The 14,280-nt window shown below is 55.9% G+C and overlaps 2 protein-coding genes across 7 annotated transcripts in view; both read right to left on the bottom strand.

Annotated features, from left to right (window-relative positions):
- ACE (angiotensin I converting enzyme) overlaps nt 1–8,182 on the bottom strand; it is a 38,800-nt gene extending 30,618 nt beyond the window's left edge. The window contains exons 1-13 of the mRNA XM_082706775.1: nt 7,860–8,182; nt 7,099–7,266; nt 6,422–6,518; nt 5,585–5,728; nt 4,938–5,129; nt 4,261–4,358; nt 3,718–3,890; nt 3,102–3,325; nt 2,631–2,775; nt 2,233–2,331; nt 1,851–1,973; nt 1,306–1,517; nt 446–582 (exon numbers count right to left, since the gene is read on the bottom strand). Coding sequence (XP_082562901.1) covers nt 446–582; nt 1,306–1,517; nt 1,851–1,973; nt 2,233–2,331; nt 2,631–2,775; nt 3,102–3,325; nt 3,718–3,890; nt 4,261–4,358; nt 4,938–5,129; nt 5,585–5,728; nt 6,422–6,518; nt 7,099–7,266; nt 7,860–8,126 — 2,079 coding nt within the window. The 5' untranslated portion in view covers nt 8,127–8,182. The remainder of the gene's footprint in view (nt 1–445; nt 583–1,305; nt 1,518–1,850; nt 1,974–2,232; nt 2,332–2,630; nt 2,776–3,101; nt 3,326–3,717; nt 3,891–4,260; nt 4,359–4,937; nt 5,130–5,584; nt 5,729–6,421; nt 6,519–7,098; nt 7,267–7,859) is intronic.
- Nucleotides 8,183–11,661: 3,479 nt separating this feature from the next.
- The window catches only part of LOC309851357 (uncharacterized protein), a gene marked incomplete at its 5' end in the record, with an annotated part of 16,020 nt that continues 13,401 nt past the window's right edge, over nt 11,662–14,280 (bottom strand). For 4 of the 6 annotated variants that reach the window (XR_014304732.1, XR_014304734.1, XR_014304738.1 and 1 more), the window contains one exon: nt 11,662–13,451. Of the gene's footprint in view, nt 13,474–14,280 lie in introns of all 6 variants that reach the window. The other 2 variants (XR_014304733.1, XR_014304737.1) reach the window with 1 other exon arrangement.

Genomic DNA, 14,280 nt, shown 5'->3' with positions numbered 1-14,280 from the left:
AAACAGTTCTCCAGGGCTCTCCTCGCATATACCTGCGTGCACCACACAGGCCGGGAAGGGGTGAGGGGCCGCGAGTCCTTACTGTGGTGGCAAACAGGGGCTTTCAACCTAAAAACCCAGCTCTAGTCTCCCCTGTGTCTGTGCAAATCATTCTACTATGAACAATAGGTTGCTTGGTAAAGAAAGACAACATTTTTAGGCATTGAGTATATGCCCACCCAAATCTGAAGTTGAGTATTATTTTAAATATCACATCTGGATTTTTCACAAATTCTGATAGCCTCCCCCGATGCCCCCTGCCCTAAGGGAGGGAGGGGGCAGCCTGCTCTGTGCTATCTTGGGTTTTGAGGCTCCGTCCCGGGGGGCAGGAGTTCACATGTGGGCCGCCCGTGTGCGTGAGTGTGTGCGCGTGTGCGCGAGCATGGGGCGGGGGCAGGGCCCCTACCAGGATCTTGCTGGCCTCTGTGGTGATGTTGGTGTTATAGTTCCAGTTAGCCTCGGCATACTCGTTCCATATCACCAGGGACCTCCGGTCATACTCCTCCACAAACCTTCTGGCCTCAACCTCGTCGGTCACCATGCCTGTGGAACAAAGTGGAGGGAAACAGACAGGCCTCCCCTTGCCTTCTGCTGCGGGTTGGCCTGAGCCTGCCCCTGCCCCAGCCTCCTGCTCCTACCCCCGTACCTCCCAGGCCCCGCCCCACCCCCCAGCTGGTCCCACTTGGGCTCTGGGGTGTCTGGCTGCTGGTTGTTGCCTGGCTGGTTGTTCTCTGGCTGCTGGTTGTTGCCTGGTTGGTTGTTGCTGTCTGGCTGGTTGTTGCCTGGTTGGTTGTCACCTGGTGGGTGGTTTCCTGGCTGGGGACCAGCATGGGGTGCCCACAACAGAGTAGGAGGAAGAAGAGGCTGGGCAGTCCTGGAGCAGCCCAACCTTGGCCCATGGCCGCAGGAGAGCAGAGCCCTGTAGCCACAGTCCCCCGGCCAATAAGAGCGGAGCCTGCAATGTGACCTCATAGAGCAGTGTGCCCGCCAGCTTGCCCCTGGGGGGGCCTCAGATCTGGGCACCCCCTCCTTAGAATGCTGGGGAAAAGGCATGCTCACTCCCACCCCAAGGCCCCGTGATGAGCTAAGGGCGCTGGGCTGTCTTAGCTTAAGGGCAGGGTGCCGGGGCCCAGGGGGGCCTTAAGGGCAGGATGCCGGGGCCCAGCTGGGAGCAGCTGACCAGGAACCAGGAACCAGGGGTCCTGAGTCCAGAGCCCAGAACCAAGAACTTACGTTAGCCAGCCCCACCCTCACTCCGGGCTTTACCGATGTCCTCTGGGTAATTGTTGGGCATCGGAGGCCGCCACTGGTATTCGGGCCACCCCAGCACCTCCCCGTTGCGCTCGTTCTGCTCCTGTAGCCACCGGTAGACCGGCTGGAAGTAATCAAGCAGCGGCTGGGCGTCCAGGGTGTCTGTGCCGATCGCCTCCTTCAGCACCTCCTGCCAGGGCCGCGAGGAGCCTGCCCGCAGCGCCTCCCTGTTGGTGGGCACAGGGCACTCAGACCAGCGGACGACGCCCCCCCCCACCTCCGTGCCCGCTGGCCTGTCAGAGCAGCAACATTAAGACTCTGGGGACTAGGAGCTCTAGCGAGGGGCCCGGGACATCATCCTGTGTTGTACCCGCCAGAGGCCTACTCCGTAAATCCTTGAGGACAGAAAGAAGGGGCTGGGAGGGAGGGAAGGTGCCCTCCCTCAGTAGGGCCTTGTGGTTTTCCCATGGGCAGCCAGTTGCCCTCCAGATACGTCTTCTCCCCACCTCTCCCCTCCCCTCCCCTCCCCTCCCACTGGCCCTGCTGCTCCCCCTACGCACCGGAGCTTGGCCCCCGCCTGGGTGGACTGGTAGATGTCACACTTGTGCAGTGGGTACTGTTGGCCTGCCTCCTTGCACAGGGCCTGATGGAACTGGAACTGCAGGACAAAACTCACAAAGTACCTGCAGGTACAGGGCAGGTGTTAGGGCGAGTGGTGGGGAAGCCTTCGCCCAGGCACCATTCAACCCCCCGGACCCGGCAGAGGCCAGACCACACGGGCCGCCTTGGGGGAGAAGGGAGAACCCACCCTAGCTCAAGAAAGAGGCCCACTGAGATCCCAGGCCCTTGGGGGGTGCCCAGAAGAGTGTGGGGATCAGCCCTGAGAAGGGGGAGGCGGACGAACAGTGGGACGGAACTGGGTGGGGGGAGGGGCACTGGTACCTGATGTATGGTGTCACATTTGGGACATGAAACTTAGCTCCAGCATCAAAGTGGGTTTCGTTTCGGGCCACTGGAGGACAGATCCCCTGATACTTGGTTCTAGAAGAGGATGGTTAAATTGCCTCAGGACATAAGAGTTGCACACAGTCTGACTTAGCCTTTGCAGAAAATGCTATGAAGCATGTATTCCCACCGGGCCATCCTGTCCCCCTCTGGTGAACTGTGGAAGACTTCCCGGAGGAGGGAGTTTGGGGTAGAAAAGAATGGGTAGGGAAAAGGGTAGAGACAACATGAGAGAGGATGCGACCAGACCGATGGAGGCAGGAGGCTCCTGGGGGCCCAGGAGAGGGAGGAGGGAAAACCTGGGGTTAGGCCCTTCCTGCTCCCTCTTTACTCACCGAAGATACCACCAGTCAAAGTTGTAGCGGGAAGGGGGGGTACGCCCACTAAAGACCCCCCAACGCCACTGGTCTACCAAGTAGCCAAAGGGAAGGAAGGCAATTTTTTCCAGTGCCATCTTCAACAAGAAGTTGATGTCACTTTCTGTTGGAAGAGGAGACGAGAAGAGGGAGGTCAGAGGGAGATGGGGGTCCGGCGAGAAGAGGGTGGGCCCGGGCCGGAGCCGGCAGGAGGTGGGGGTGGCCGATGCAGAGAAGGGAAGGCCGGCCTTCACAACCATGGAGCCCTGCTTGGAAGAGGGCCCTTGGGCAGTGTCCAGTTGGAACCTGGGGTGAGCTGTGAGGCTCCAGGTGGATCCCCAAACCTGCCTGAGCTGGGGCGGAGAGGCAGAGTCAGGAAGGGCAGGAGGGGGCGTGGGCTGGAATGGGGTCCGGGGGGGGGCCGGGCTGGGTCCTCTCCACCCCCCATACCCATGTCATTGCTGACATTGTCCAGCAGGCCAATTTTGTACAGATGTGCAGGAGTGGAGACGGAGAGCGCCAGGACATCCCCGATGGCCTCGTGGAAGCCAGGGTTGGCCCCTTGGCGCAGGGAGACGGGCTGCTCCTTGTACTGCAGATAGTACTGCACGTGGCCCATCTCGTGGTGCACCGTGGACAGCTGGTCCATAGTGACCCGCGTGCACTGCTTGATCCTGGGGCAGGGAGATGGCGAGGGTGAGGGTGAAGGACAGGGCAGGGCAAGGACCAGAGCATGGGGAGGCCGGCACCTAAGGGAAAGGAGCCAGCTGGGCACTGCCCTGGGCCTTGAAGGAGCTGGTGGAAACATACGAATCCTTTGCCCTGCCCCAGCCCACACTCAGGGCCTTCTTCCTCCATTCCAATGTCAAGAGCTGCTGCCTGCCAAAGCTGCCAAAGGAAGGCGGCCTAAGGTGTCTCATATGCCCAATAGCCTTGGAATAGACCCAGCCCCACCAGATAGTGTCAGGGTTCAGGGAAGAGGTGGTTTGGGGAACTGGCTTCTCTGTGCCCAGTCTGCCCACCCTTCCTGGAGCTCCAGACCCCCTTTCCCCTCCCACGTCTAGACCTGAAGTCTCTCCTGTTGTAGAAGTCCCAGGCAGAGGCGTGGCACACCACCTCACGCCCATCGGTTGGTTTCTCCAGCATGGACCCTGCCCAAAACTCAGGGGGCATGGGCGACAGCCCTAGGGAGGTGAAGAACTCCTCCGCCACCCGGAACATGTGCGTAGTGTTCCAACCCTGGGGGAGGGGCGGGGGGAGCAGGTACAAGTCAGGGACCAGCTGTGGGAGCTCACTGCGGCTCCCACCTAGCTCGGCTCCTTGCCCAGGCCCTGCTCTGGTGGCCTCCCTTCCCAGAGGCAGGGCCCCCACTAACCACAGTGGGTCAGTAAAAGCAGACGGCTGCCCACACCCCACCTGTGGGGTCCTGGAGGGAGGGGCCAGCATCTCGCCCCCGACACAGACCCCAGCTCACTGCTGGCATGCACACTCCGGGCTAGTGCTCTCTAGAAAGCGGGGGACCCATCTCCCTCCTGTATCTTCTTCCTGCCCCTCCCCCCCGTCTGATGCCTTCATGCTGCCCCCCACTCCAGCCCAACCCCGAGCTTACCTTCCGCACCATAGTGCTGGTAACATCGAGACTTGGCTTGTCAGGGAAAGGCACCATCATGTCATAGAGGTTGTCCCAGCTCTGGGCCCACATGTCCCCTAGACAGAGGAGGGGAGCCAGTCAGCTTAGCTCCCTGCTTGGCTGGCTTCCTTCCTGCCTGCTTCCCCACATGTGTCCCCGAACAGCCCTCTGGGTCCCTGGCACCTGAACCCGGGGCACTCAAGGGTAGTAGCCTGCTCATCCCCTCAGGCCCACTCACGCTCCCGACTGCTCCAGGTTCCTCAGGGTTGGCAAGGGCCCTGGCAACAGCCGGAAGGACCCTAGCAGTATCACTTGGGCTCACACTGCCAAGCCCAGGCTTGCTTCCTAGGATATATCTAAGATGTTTACTGCTCCCCCAGTGGACCTGGAGTCAAAAGTCTGTAGTGTGACTCCTAGCTCCACCTTTCACCAGTTCTCTGTCCTCTGCCCTCTGCCAAGTCTAAGCGCCTCACGCCTCCGGGTCCCTGTCTGAAAAGCAGGAACAGCCGTGGTGATTGAGAAGGGCCACCTGCTTCATGGGGTTGTGGAGTGAGCCACGGGGGTCGTCCGTGGGGGAGCACACAGGATGTGGCCGGACAACCGGAGACACGAGGAGAGTCCATGGGACACGTGTGGAGGCGAGGCAAGGTCCTCACCCAGCAGGTGTGCAGGAATGGGGCCCCTGAGGTTGACGTATCTGTCTCCATATCGGCGGTGCAGTGCGCGGCGGACGTAGGCGTGGAGGTTCAGGTAGAGGGGCTCCACTTGATGGTAGAGGTGCTCCAGATCTTCCACGAAGGTGGGTGACTCATACCAGGAGCGCCAGTAGGCCCCTGTGTCTGCGAAGCCTGAGGGGGTTGTTGGGGTGCAGCTCAGACCCAAGGTTCTGGCACCTTCATGGACCTGCTTCCCCATCTTCCGGGCTCAGAGCCTGCCTAATCTGCCAGCTAGCTGGGAAAAATGGCTGAGGGACCGCCGCTCTAGGATCTTCCAACTAGGGTTGTTCCAACTCCAGCTAAACAGATCCTGGCACGGCAAAGATGAGTGCTGGGGCTCCGACGTGTGCCAGGAGGGGCAGCGCGAGCACCGCGCGGCAGCCCCCAGGAAGGCAGGTGCGGGTGCGGCTCGAGCCAGCGCCACCATCCACTAGCTGCACGACCTTGAGTCGGAATATGGCAACAGCTGCTCTGTCTGCCTCAGGGGTCGGGCGCCGAGGGGACTGTGGATGGACTGTGGATTGAGCTGCTGGCAAGCTGGGAAGGGCAGCGCTCGCTCACACCAGGGGTGGGGTGGGTCAACTCACCATCCTTCTGGTAAGCCTCATTGCTGAGGGTGGTGAAGTTCTGGTACAGCGGCTTCAGCGGGGTGCCCACGGCATTGTGCCAGCCCTCCCAGGCATAGAGTAGCAGGGCGTAGTTTCTTGAGATGGCCATGATGTGGGTGAGCTCTGGGACATGGGGGAGCAGGGTCAGTTGTTTCCACTGAAGGCAGCAGCCATCTTCAGGAGCGCTCCCACGCCAGTCCTCACCATCTCTACCTGGTTCCTCAACATCATGATGCCCCCCAGGCCAAAGGCCACCTGCAGCCAGGGTGGGCTGGGGCTGGGACCTATACAAGAGGGGTCCTGGTCCCTAGGGAAGTGAGGCGCTAAGGCGGTGCACACAAAGGGGCCATCCAGAGGCCAAAACCCAGACAGACCTTTCATGCCTCATGGGTTGGAGCAGCTAACCTCAGGCTGCCTCGTGGACGGGGGTGTCGGTGTTGGGGGAGACGGGGAGGTTTAGGCAGAAGTGACAAGGGGTCTATGTTCTGTGGACGGCTCTTGGGAGACTCTGAGGACTCATGAAAGGGCAAAACCAGGCAGCCAGTAGGAAGGTTAGTGGGGATGGGAGAGGCCAAAGCACCCATGGGGGTGGGGGTTGGGTGGGGTGGGAGCTGGAGGCTGGAGGTATGAGAAATCAGTGTGCCAGAAGCAGGGGTGGGGGCAACTGACAGTCCAGTCCCAATTGGAGGTCAATGCCTTTGGTTTACCCACTCCCTCCATGGGCCTCCTGTTAAGCACACCCTCTTCCTGGGTGCAGCAGGGCTGTGGGGGAGGGCTGGGAAGCCCCAGCAGAGACAATTAGAGACAGAGCCATACCTGGGTCCAGGGACCAGCAGATGGCAGTCTTGTTGGGATAGAAGCAGACCCTGGCTGTGGAGTAGATCCTGTTCATGTTGCTTAGCAGAGAGTTGTACTGGGGAGTTAGAGTGTGGAAAATGTTAGCATCAAACAGCCCCCAGATACCACTGGGCTGCCCCCTCCTCTTTTTGCTGGGATGAAAAGGAGGCCCGGAGAGGGCAGGTGGCTTGGGCAAGGCCCCTTGTGGCACTCAGGACACTCTGATCACTAATATACTGATTCCCCTTCCCAGGGAGGCAGCCTGCAGACATGGAAACAAGTGTCCTTAGAATTTGGGATGGGCTTCAAGTCCCAGCTCGGTCACCACCTCGCAGTGAGGGCAAATCTCTTTCCCTCTGGCCTCAATGCCCTCTCAGTCCTCCTCATCGTTCAGAAGCCCATAAACCACACCGGACTATGGCAACATTTTGAAAACCCCCTTTTCATCTGTTTTCTTGATTTCACTTTCTATACCCCAACTCCAGGGGAAATCAATGTTTCAGGGAGCCGTTCGTTCTGTGCTCACAGAGGCTTCCCAGTCAGGATGTGTACAGACCCCGGAGACCCCTCCTGCCAGGCTTCCCCAGTCGGCCCAGGGCAGCCCTAGGAGGCATGCTTGATACATCTGCATCCACCCTCTGGCCCACCAGGCCCACCTGCTGCCGCTTTTCCACAGGCAGGTTGGCAGGACCCAGGGTGCGAACACCGCTGATGACCCTTCGCAGGATGGGGTCGCTGAAGTTCTGCCAGATTGGGTCGTACAGATCCTTGGCCTTCTGGCCCCAGACCTCAGCAAACTCCTGGTTGAGTAAGGCTGCTTCCTCCTGTGGGCACCGGAGGGGACACAGCAGAGGCCATAGTGCTGGGCAAGGGGAGGAAGGCCAGGGTCTCCTGGACACTGGGGCTTGGGGAAGCACTGCTCCCTCTTCTTGGGGGTCAGGAGCTGGGGGAATCTGCCTCAGGTGGGCGGGGGAGCAGAAACTGGGACCAGAAGAGAGGCGGGCGGAGGGGAGGGTAGATAGTGATGAGCAGTGACAGAACAGTGAGAGAGGGGTAGATAGCGGCTACCGAGGATGAGGGCCCAGAGCAGAGAGGGCACCCTCGGAGAAGACTGCCTCTGACCCAGCCCGATGTCATCCCAGGGCGCTGCAACCTGGGGTGACTCGAGGTCAGGCGAGCCAGCCTTATCCATTTGGGTTCTTGGGGACGGACCATGCGCCCAGCACCGTGCTGGGACATCCATCGCCGGTCTGATGGGGCGCAGCGGGGTCGGCGGCGTCCGCGGGTCCCACCGGGTCCCCGAGGCTCAGGGGCCGGGGGCGCGCGCCCGGCCGTGACTCCCCGCCCCCCAGCGCCCAGCCGCAGGCCTGTGATTGGGCGTCCGGGCCCCGCCCCCGCCCCGGGCCCGCGCGCCCACCTGGCGCCGCGCGTTCTCCTCGGTGATGTTGGTGTCGTACGCCCAGCTGGCGACCGTGCTCTGGTACATCACCAGCTCGGCGCTCGAGTTGAAGCTCTGCACGAAGAGCTGCGCCCCGGCCTCGTCGGCGGAAAAGTTTCCGGGCTCCAGGTCGGGGTGGAGCGCCAGGGCTGCGGGCGGCCGCGGCGGCAGGAGCAGCAGCGGCAGGAGCAGCAGCGGCAGCGGCGGCGGCGGCCCCCGCCCCGCACGGCCCGACGCGGCCCCCATGGCGCGGTGCGCGGTGCACGGCGCGGCGCTGCCCCTTCTCCCGCGCCGCGCCCGGCCTGCGGATTATAAAACCCCGCCGCCGCCTTCCGACACACCCCCACCTCCCCGCCCCGCTAGCTTCCTCCCCGACTCCAAAGTCCCCCGGCTGCGGGCCTAAGCGAGCGGGGCGGGGACCGACGCTTCCTGGCCAGCCTGGGCAGGGGCGCCGGCCCGGGGAGGGGCCAAGGCGGCCCCCCGCGAGCTGTCGCCCGGGGGGTGGCGGATGGGGCTCAGGTCAGGCTCTCACAGAGAAGGCTGGAAGGGGGGACCGTCCCGACACACACAGACCTCCGAGGCTGAGCGAGCCAGCAGTTCGCCGGAATAGCCCAGTCTGCACTCGGTGCCCTCTCCTTCCCATCGCCCAGCCTCGGCGCAGGCACCCGGGAGCCCCGCGATCTCCGGGGCTCCGTCTCCCGGCCGAACCGCCCCAGGCGTCTCCGGAGTGACAAAGTGGGGGAGCCGTCCGCGGCGCCGCCAGCGCAGCAGAGATGGGGTTAATGATCAGTCACCGGGTCCAGCTTCTCCACCAGGCCTTGGGGGGAGGGGGTGTGACCTGCACCGGCCCCTGGGGGAGGTGCTGCCGCGAGGTTCACCTGGGGACTGGCTGGGGGACTACCAGGAAAGGGAGGAGAACGGAGGGGCTGTGCTGGGAGGGTTTGTCTAGAGGCACAGGAGCGCTGGCACGCATGCCCCTTCCCTCTGGGGACGCGAGCCCTTGTGTCTTACGCAGAAGCAACCACACAGACTCGCAGCCTTTGCGAACGACGAGAGGAGCCTTCAGATGAGAATTTATCCCCTCACTGTGACAGATGAAGAAATGAAGACTGCGGTTTGAGGGGCTTGCTCCAAGTCACCTCAGGTCCCCACACTCCCCATCATTCTTTTCCTGTGTCATCCACGTCTCCGGGGGACAAGCACAGGGAAGGAAGAGAGTGGCATCTGCCTGAGGTGGTTGTGGCAGCGGAAGGTCCTCCCCTAACTCCTCAGCACTACGGTGTCTGTCCCTAGAAGCGGACAAGCGAGTGGGAGGGGTGGTGGAAGGAGCCAGAGGCAGAGCAGAAGAAGCAGGAAAGAGACCACGGTGGGTGGTTCCCCAACCCATTCAGCTGCTCCAAGCAGTTGGGAATCCCTGTGTCTGGGTGCCTGGGTGTGGACAGTGCCCGGTGCCTGAGGCTCCGAGGGACACATGGGCTCCCCTTGTCATATGGAGTGTGCACAGGAGGCTGTGACCGAAATGCCCGAGATGACTAATCAGGTGACAGGATGGCAGGGAGAGGTGTGTGCAGGAGGATGGGGTGGACGGGGGACAGGGAGGGGAAGAGGGTAGATAACTAGGGGCCCTCTGGCTTTCCCTCATACCAAGGGACACTGGTGCATCTCAGGGCTGGCTAGGTGGACCCCTGTGACTGCCCTAGCAAGGGGGAGGGCCCAGGCTGAGGGTGCAGCAGTGGGCCTGGGGTCTCCCTCCCAGAGCCATGCGGGCTCGGGTGGCCCAGGTGAGCTGCTGTCTTCTGGGAGGGAGGAGTCTCCATTGGCGGCTGGCGGTGGTTGGGGGGTGCCGTGTGGAGTCTAACACCCCTTCAGGCCCTGAAGGAAGGGTCAGGGTGGGGGAGGAGGGGCAGAGTGGAAGGCTTAGCTTGTAACTAGGGAGCCTTTCTCTGTAGTCAGAAAAGAAACCCAAGGAAAGCAGGATGGAGGTAGGTTTCAGCCGGGTCTGCCCTCGGAAGAGCTTCCCTCTTAGAACCGGATCTAGGAGGGCAGCAGAGCAGGCTGGTCCATTCAGGTCTATGTGGCACTGTGATGATGTCTATGGAACATCTGGGTTAGGGACTGAGTTCAGCATGGGACAGCTTCTGCCTCATTGAAAAAAGAAGCCAAGGTAAATGGGTTGGAAAATAATCTCATCTCCGTGGTTTATGTGGAGCAAACAGATACGAGGGCTGTTGAAGGCATCACCTGCACCTCCCTAAGGATGGTTCACTCTGGGAGCCTGCTTCCCCACTATACCATCAGTGCCAGAAGACAGAGACTGGGTCTGCCTTAGTCTCTGGTTTTCCCAGAGCTTAGCACAGCGCCTGGCACAAAGTAAGCCCTCATTCAAGGAAGGGCTCACTTTGTGGATAAAAGGAATAAACATCATTCATACTCGCTTGCCAGGTGGCAGGCTCCCAGCCTCTTGCAGGAATAACAGGAAGGACCAAAGCTCACTAATTTGGAATTTGCAATAATATTGATGTTACAACCTTGATCTCAATGAGTAAAAGTTAAAAATAACCCCCCCCTCTCTCTTTAGGGTTCTATTCATGAGGGAGAGGTATAATAAGAATACAATTACATTTGGATAGCACTTTAGACCTCCTAAATTCTTTTGTGGGAATTATCTAATTTGATAATGGTAATAACCTTGAGAGGTAGGAAAGAGATACGGTCAGTTACTTCCCAGACGCCATCAAATCAATGGAGGTTGTTCTGATTCCTATAGGAGGAGGTCATTATGGTTAGGCCAGTGCAAAGAGCTATGGATGACCGAACCAACAAAGGAAATGCAGTCTGCTTGGGAGATCACTTCCTATCTCCTCCTCTCTTCCAGGGAAGGAGGGATCACCAGCTATCACAGTTCGAGGGAGAAAAAACCCTTAGAAAATACGCCCCAAAATGGAATAAAATTTTAGAGTCTATAAATAAATCCTTAAATTATGTTCAGTTGAGTTTTTGATAAGGATACCCAGACAATTAAACGGGGTAGAGGGAAAGGGAAGAAATTCTTTTTTGACAAATGGTTCTGGGACACTGGATTTCTACCTGCCAGAGAATAAAGTTGGACCCCCACCTCATACTGTTTATAAAAATTAACCCAAAAAGATCATAGACAATGTAAGGGGTAAAATCATAAAAAGGTTAGAAGAAACATAGATATAAATCTTTCTGACCTTGAATTAGGCAATAGTTTCTTAGATGTGACACCAAAAGCACAAGTGACAAAAGAAAAATTAGATAAATTAGACTTTGTCAAAATTAAAACCTTTTGGGCTTCAAAGGACACTACCAAGAAAATGAACAGATAAGCCATGAAATGGGAGAAAATATTTGCAAAGCATGCCTATAATAAGGGACTTGTGTCCAGAATATATAAAGAACTCTTCCAACTTAACAAAAAGACAAATAACTCAATGTAAAAATGGGCAGAGGATTTGAATAGATGCTCTCCAAAGAGATACACAATGACCAAAAAGCACATGAAAAGATGCTCAACTTCATTAATCATCAGGGAAATGCAAATCAAACCACAGAATGAGCTACCACTTTACACCCACCAAGATGCCTAAAATAAATAAGACAGGGCACCTGACTTGCTGATTCAGAAGAGCACGTGACTCTTGATCTCTGGGTTGTGAGTTCACACCGCATGTTGGGTGGAGAGATTGCTTTAAAAAAAAATACATTAAAAAAAATTTTTTTAAAAAGACAATAACAAATGTTGTTGAGGATGTGGAGAAACTGGAATCCTTCTACATTGCTAGTAGGATTGTAAAATGGTGCAGCCACTTCGGGAAAACAGATTGGCAATTCCTCAAATTGCTGATCATAAAGTTACCATGTGACCCTGCAACCCCATTCCGTGGTACGTACCCAGGAACTGAAGAAGTGTCTGCACAAAATACTTTTACACAAATGCTCAAAGCAGCATGTTATTGTTTGCAATAGCCAAAAATGGAAAATGACCCAAATGTCCATCAACTGATGGATGGATAAACAAAAGGTAGTATATTCATACAACGGAATATTATTCTGCCATAAAACGAAATGAAGAATTGATTATACACTACGAATATTGGTGCTGTTCAGGCTACAACACAGATGAACCTTGAAAACATTATGCTAAGTGAAAGCAGCTGGTCATGAAAAGCCACATATTTTATAAATCCATTCATGTGAAATTTCTAGAATAGGTAAATCCATAGAGACAGAAAAAGGATTAGTGGGTGCCAGGGATGTGGGGAGGGGACTTGGGAGTGAGTGCCAACGGTATGGTTCCTTCATGGGATGATGAATATGTTCTGAAATTAGCAGGGATGCTGGCGTAACTGTGAGCATACTGAAAACCACTCAACTGTACACTTCGAGAAAGGGGGGGATTTTATACTATAGGAATTGGATTTATTAAAAAACATGCCCAAGGGTTTATTTATATCATTCTATGTTCATCAAGAAGTCTCTTGATTATTGACAGGTTTTTAGAGAAACTGTGGGTCTCTTACCAAATACCCACTTACTCATGCTTAGCTAAAACCCCTGGGGCGCCTGGGTAGCTCAGATGGTTAAGTGTCTGCCTTCAGCTCAGGGCATGATCTCAGGGTGCTGGGATAGAGCCCCATGTAGGGCTGCCTGCTCAGCGGGGAACCTGCTTCTCCCTCTCCCTCTGCCTGCTGCTTTGCCCGTTTGTGAGCTCTCTCTCTGTGTGGTGTGTGTCAAATAAATAAATAAAAATCTTTAAAAACAAGTGAATTAAAAAAAAATAAATAAAACCCACCCATCTCTCAGAGCCCAGCCCCAAAATAGCTCTAGTTTCCTTAATCCCTGCTAATCTCTCTTTTCCATATTTATTCAGCATTAATGCATACATGCCCCCAAAGCACAGTGTAGGGGATGGATTAGGAGCCAGAAAAATTGGGGCCACACTTAAAGTCTTATGACCTGAGCAAAATAACCTCTCTGAGCCTCAGTTTCATCCTGGGTAAAATAGCTGTAGACACTTTACCCATCCTCCCTCGAGGGGTTGTGAGAAAATGAAGACAGATTCCTTGTCAGTTGTCACACAAAAACAGGATGGTATTAATATTTTAAAACCATCCACTCCTGTTCGTTACGTGCAGGGCACTGGGCTGAAAGAGAAATACAAGAGTATTGCCTTTAATGTAAAAAAACGGGGTAAAGAGAAGATTAGGTCCATGAGGCCACATGCAGTATCAGTAGAAGGTGCTGAGGAGCTGGGAGGAAGAAGGCTTCAACAGGCTGGAGAGGACAAACAAGACAGATTCCTTGGGAGGAAGGCAGAATCTGAGAGAGGGAGGCCCCCAGGAGCCCAGTAGGGGAGCCGGGTATGGGACAGGGGTAACAAAGATGTTGGGGCGGGCGCCTGGGTGGCTCAGTGGGTTAAGCCGCTGCCTTCGGCTCAGGTCATGATCTCAGGGTCCTGGGATGGAGTCCCGCATCGGGTTCTCTGCTCAGCAGGGAGCCTGCTTCCCTCTCACTCTCTCTGCCTGCCTCTCTGCCTACTTGTGATCTCTGTCAAATAAATAAATAAAATCTTTAAAAAAAAAAAAGTAAAAAGAAAGAGGTAACATTAATTTTAGTAACACTGATATAACAATAATTTAATATCTTATTTAAAACATATATCCAAAATATTATTTCAACATGCAATCATTAGAAAAATAACAAGATATTTTATGTGTGTGTGTGTGCTAAGTCTTAAAAATCTGGTGTGCGTTTTACACATCACAATTTGGATGCTAAACTGTCAAGTTACAGTGAAATGTAATCTTACCAAAGCAATGGAGTTTTGTTCAATGGAAAAACATGGTGTACTGCTTCTGTTTTTAAATTAAAATTAATCAGGGGCGCCTGGGTGGCTCAGTGGGTTAAAGCCTCTGCCTTCGGCTCAGGTTATGATCCCAGGGTCCTGGGATCGAGCCCCACATCAGGCTCTCTGCTCAGCGGGGAGCCTGCTTCCTCCTCTTTCTCTCTGCCTGCCTCTCTGCCTACTTGTGATCTCTGTCTGTCAAATAAATAAATAAAATCTTAAAAAAATTAATCAAAGAAAATTAAAATCCAGTTACACTGGCCACATTTCAGATGTTCAATAGCCACATGGGGCATATGGTTTTTGGTTGGGCAGTGCAGCCCTAGAGTTAAGATTTTGAGGGTAGATTGTGGGATTGAAGACAGCTTCTGAATCCAGACCTCCAGCCCGGGCCTCCCTGGGCTCTAAGCTGGTGCTCCACTGCTTTCCAGAATTATCTGTGTAGGGTCTGGGTTATGATCGTGATGACTGTATGACCCTTTCCCCCAGAGGCCATCCCACCACGGACACATGGAATCCTAGCTTTGCAGA

This window comes from Mustela nivalis (genome assembly GCF_964662115.1).
Source record: "Mustela nivalis genome assembly, chromosome: 17".
NCBI lineage: Eukaryota > Metazoa > Chordata > Mammalia > Carnivora > Mustelidae > Mustela > Mustela nivalis.
This window is presented reverse-complemented; position numbering and strand designations above follow the sequence as displayed.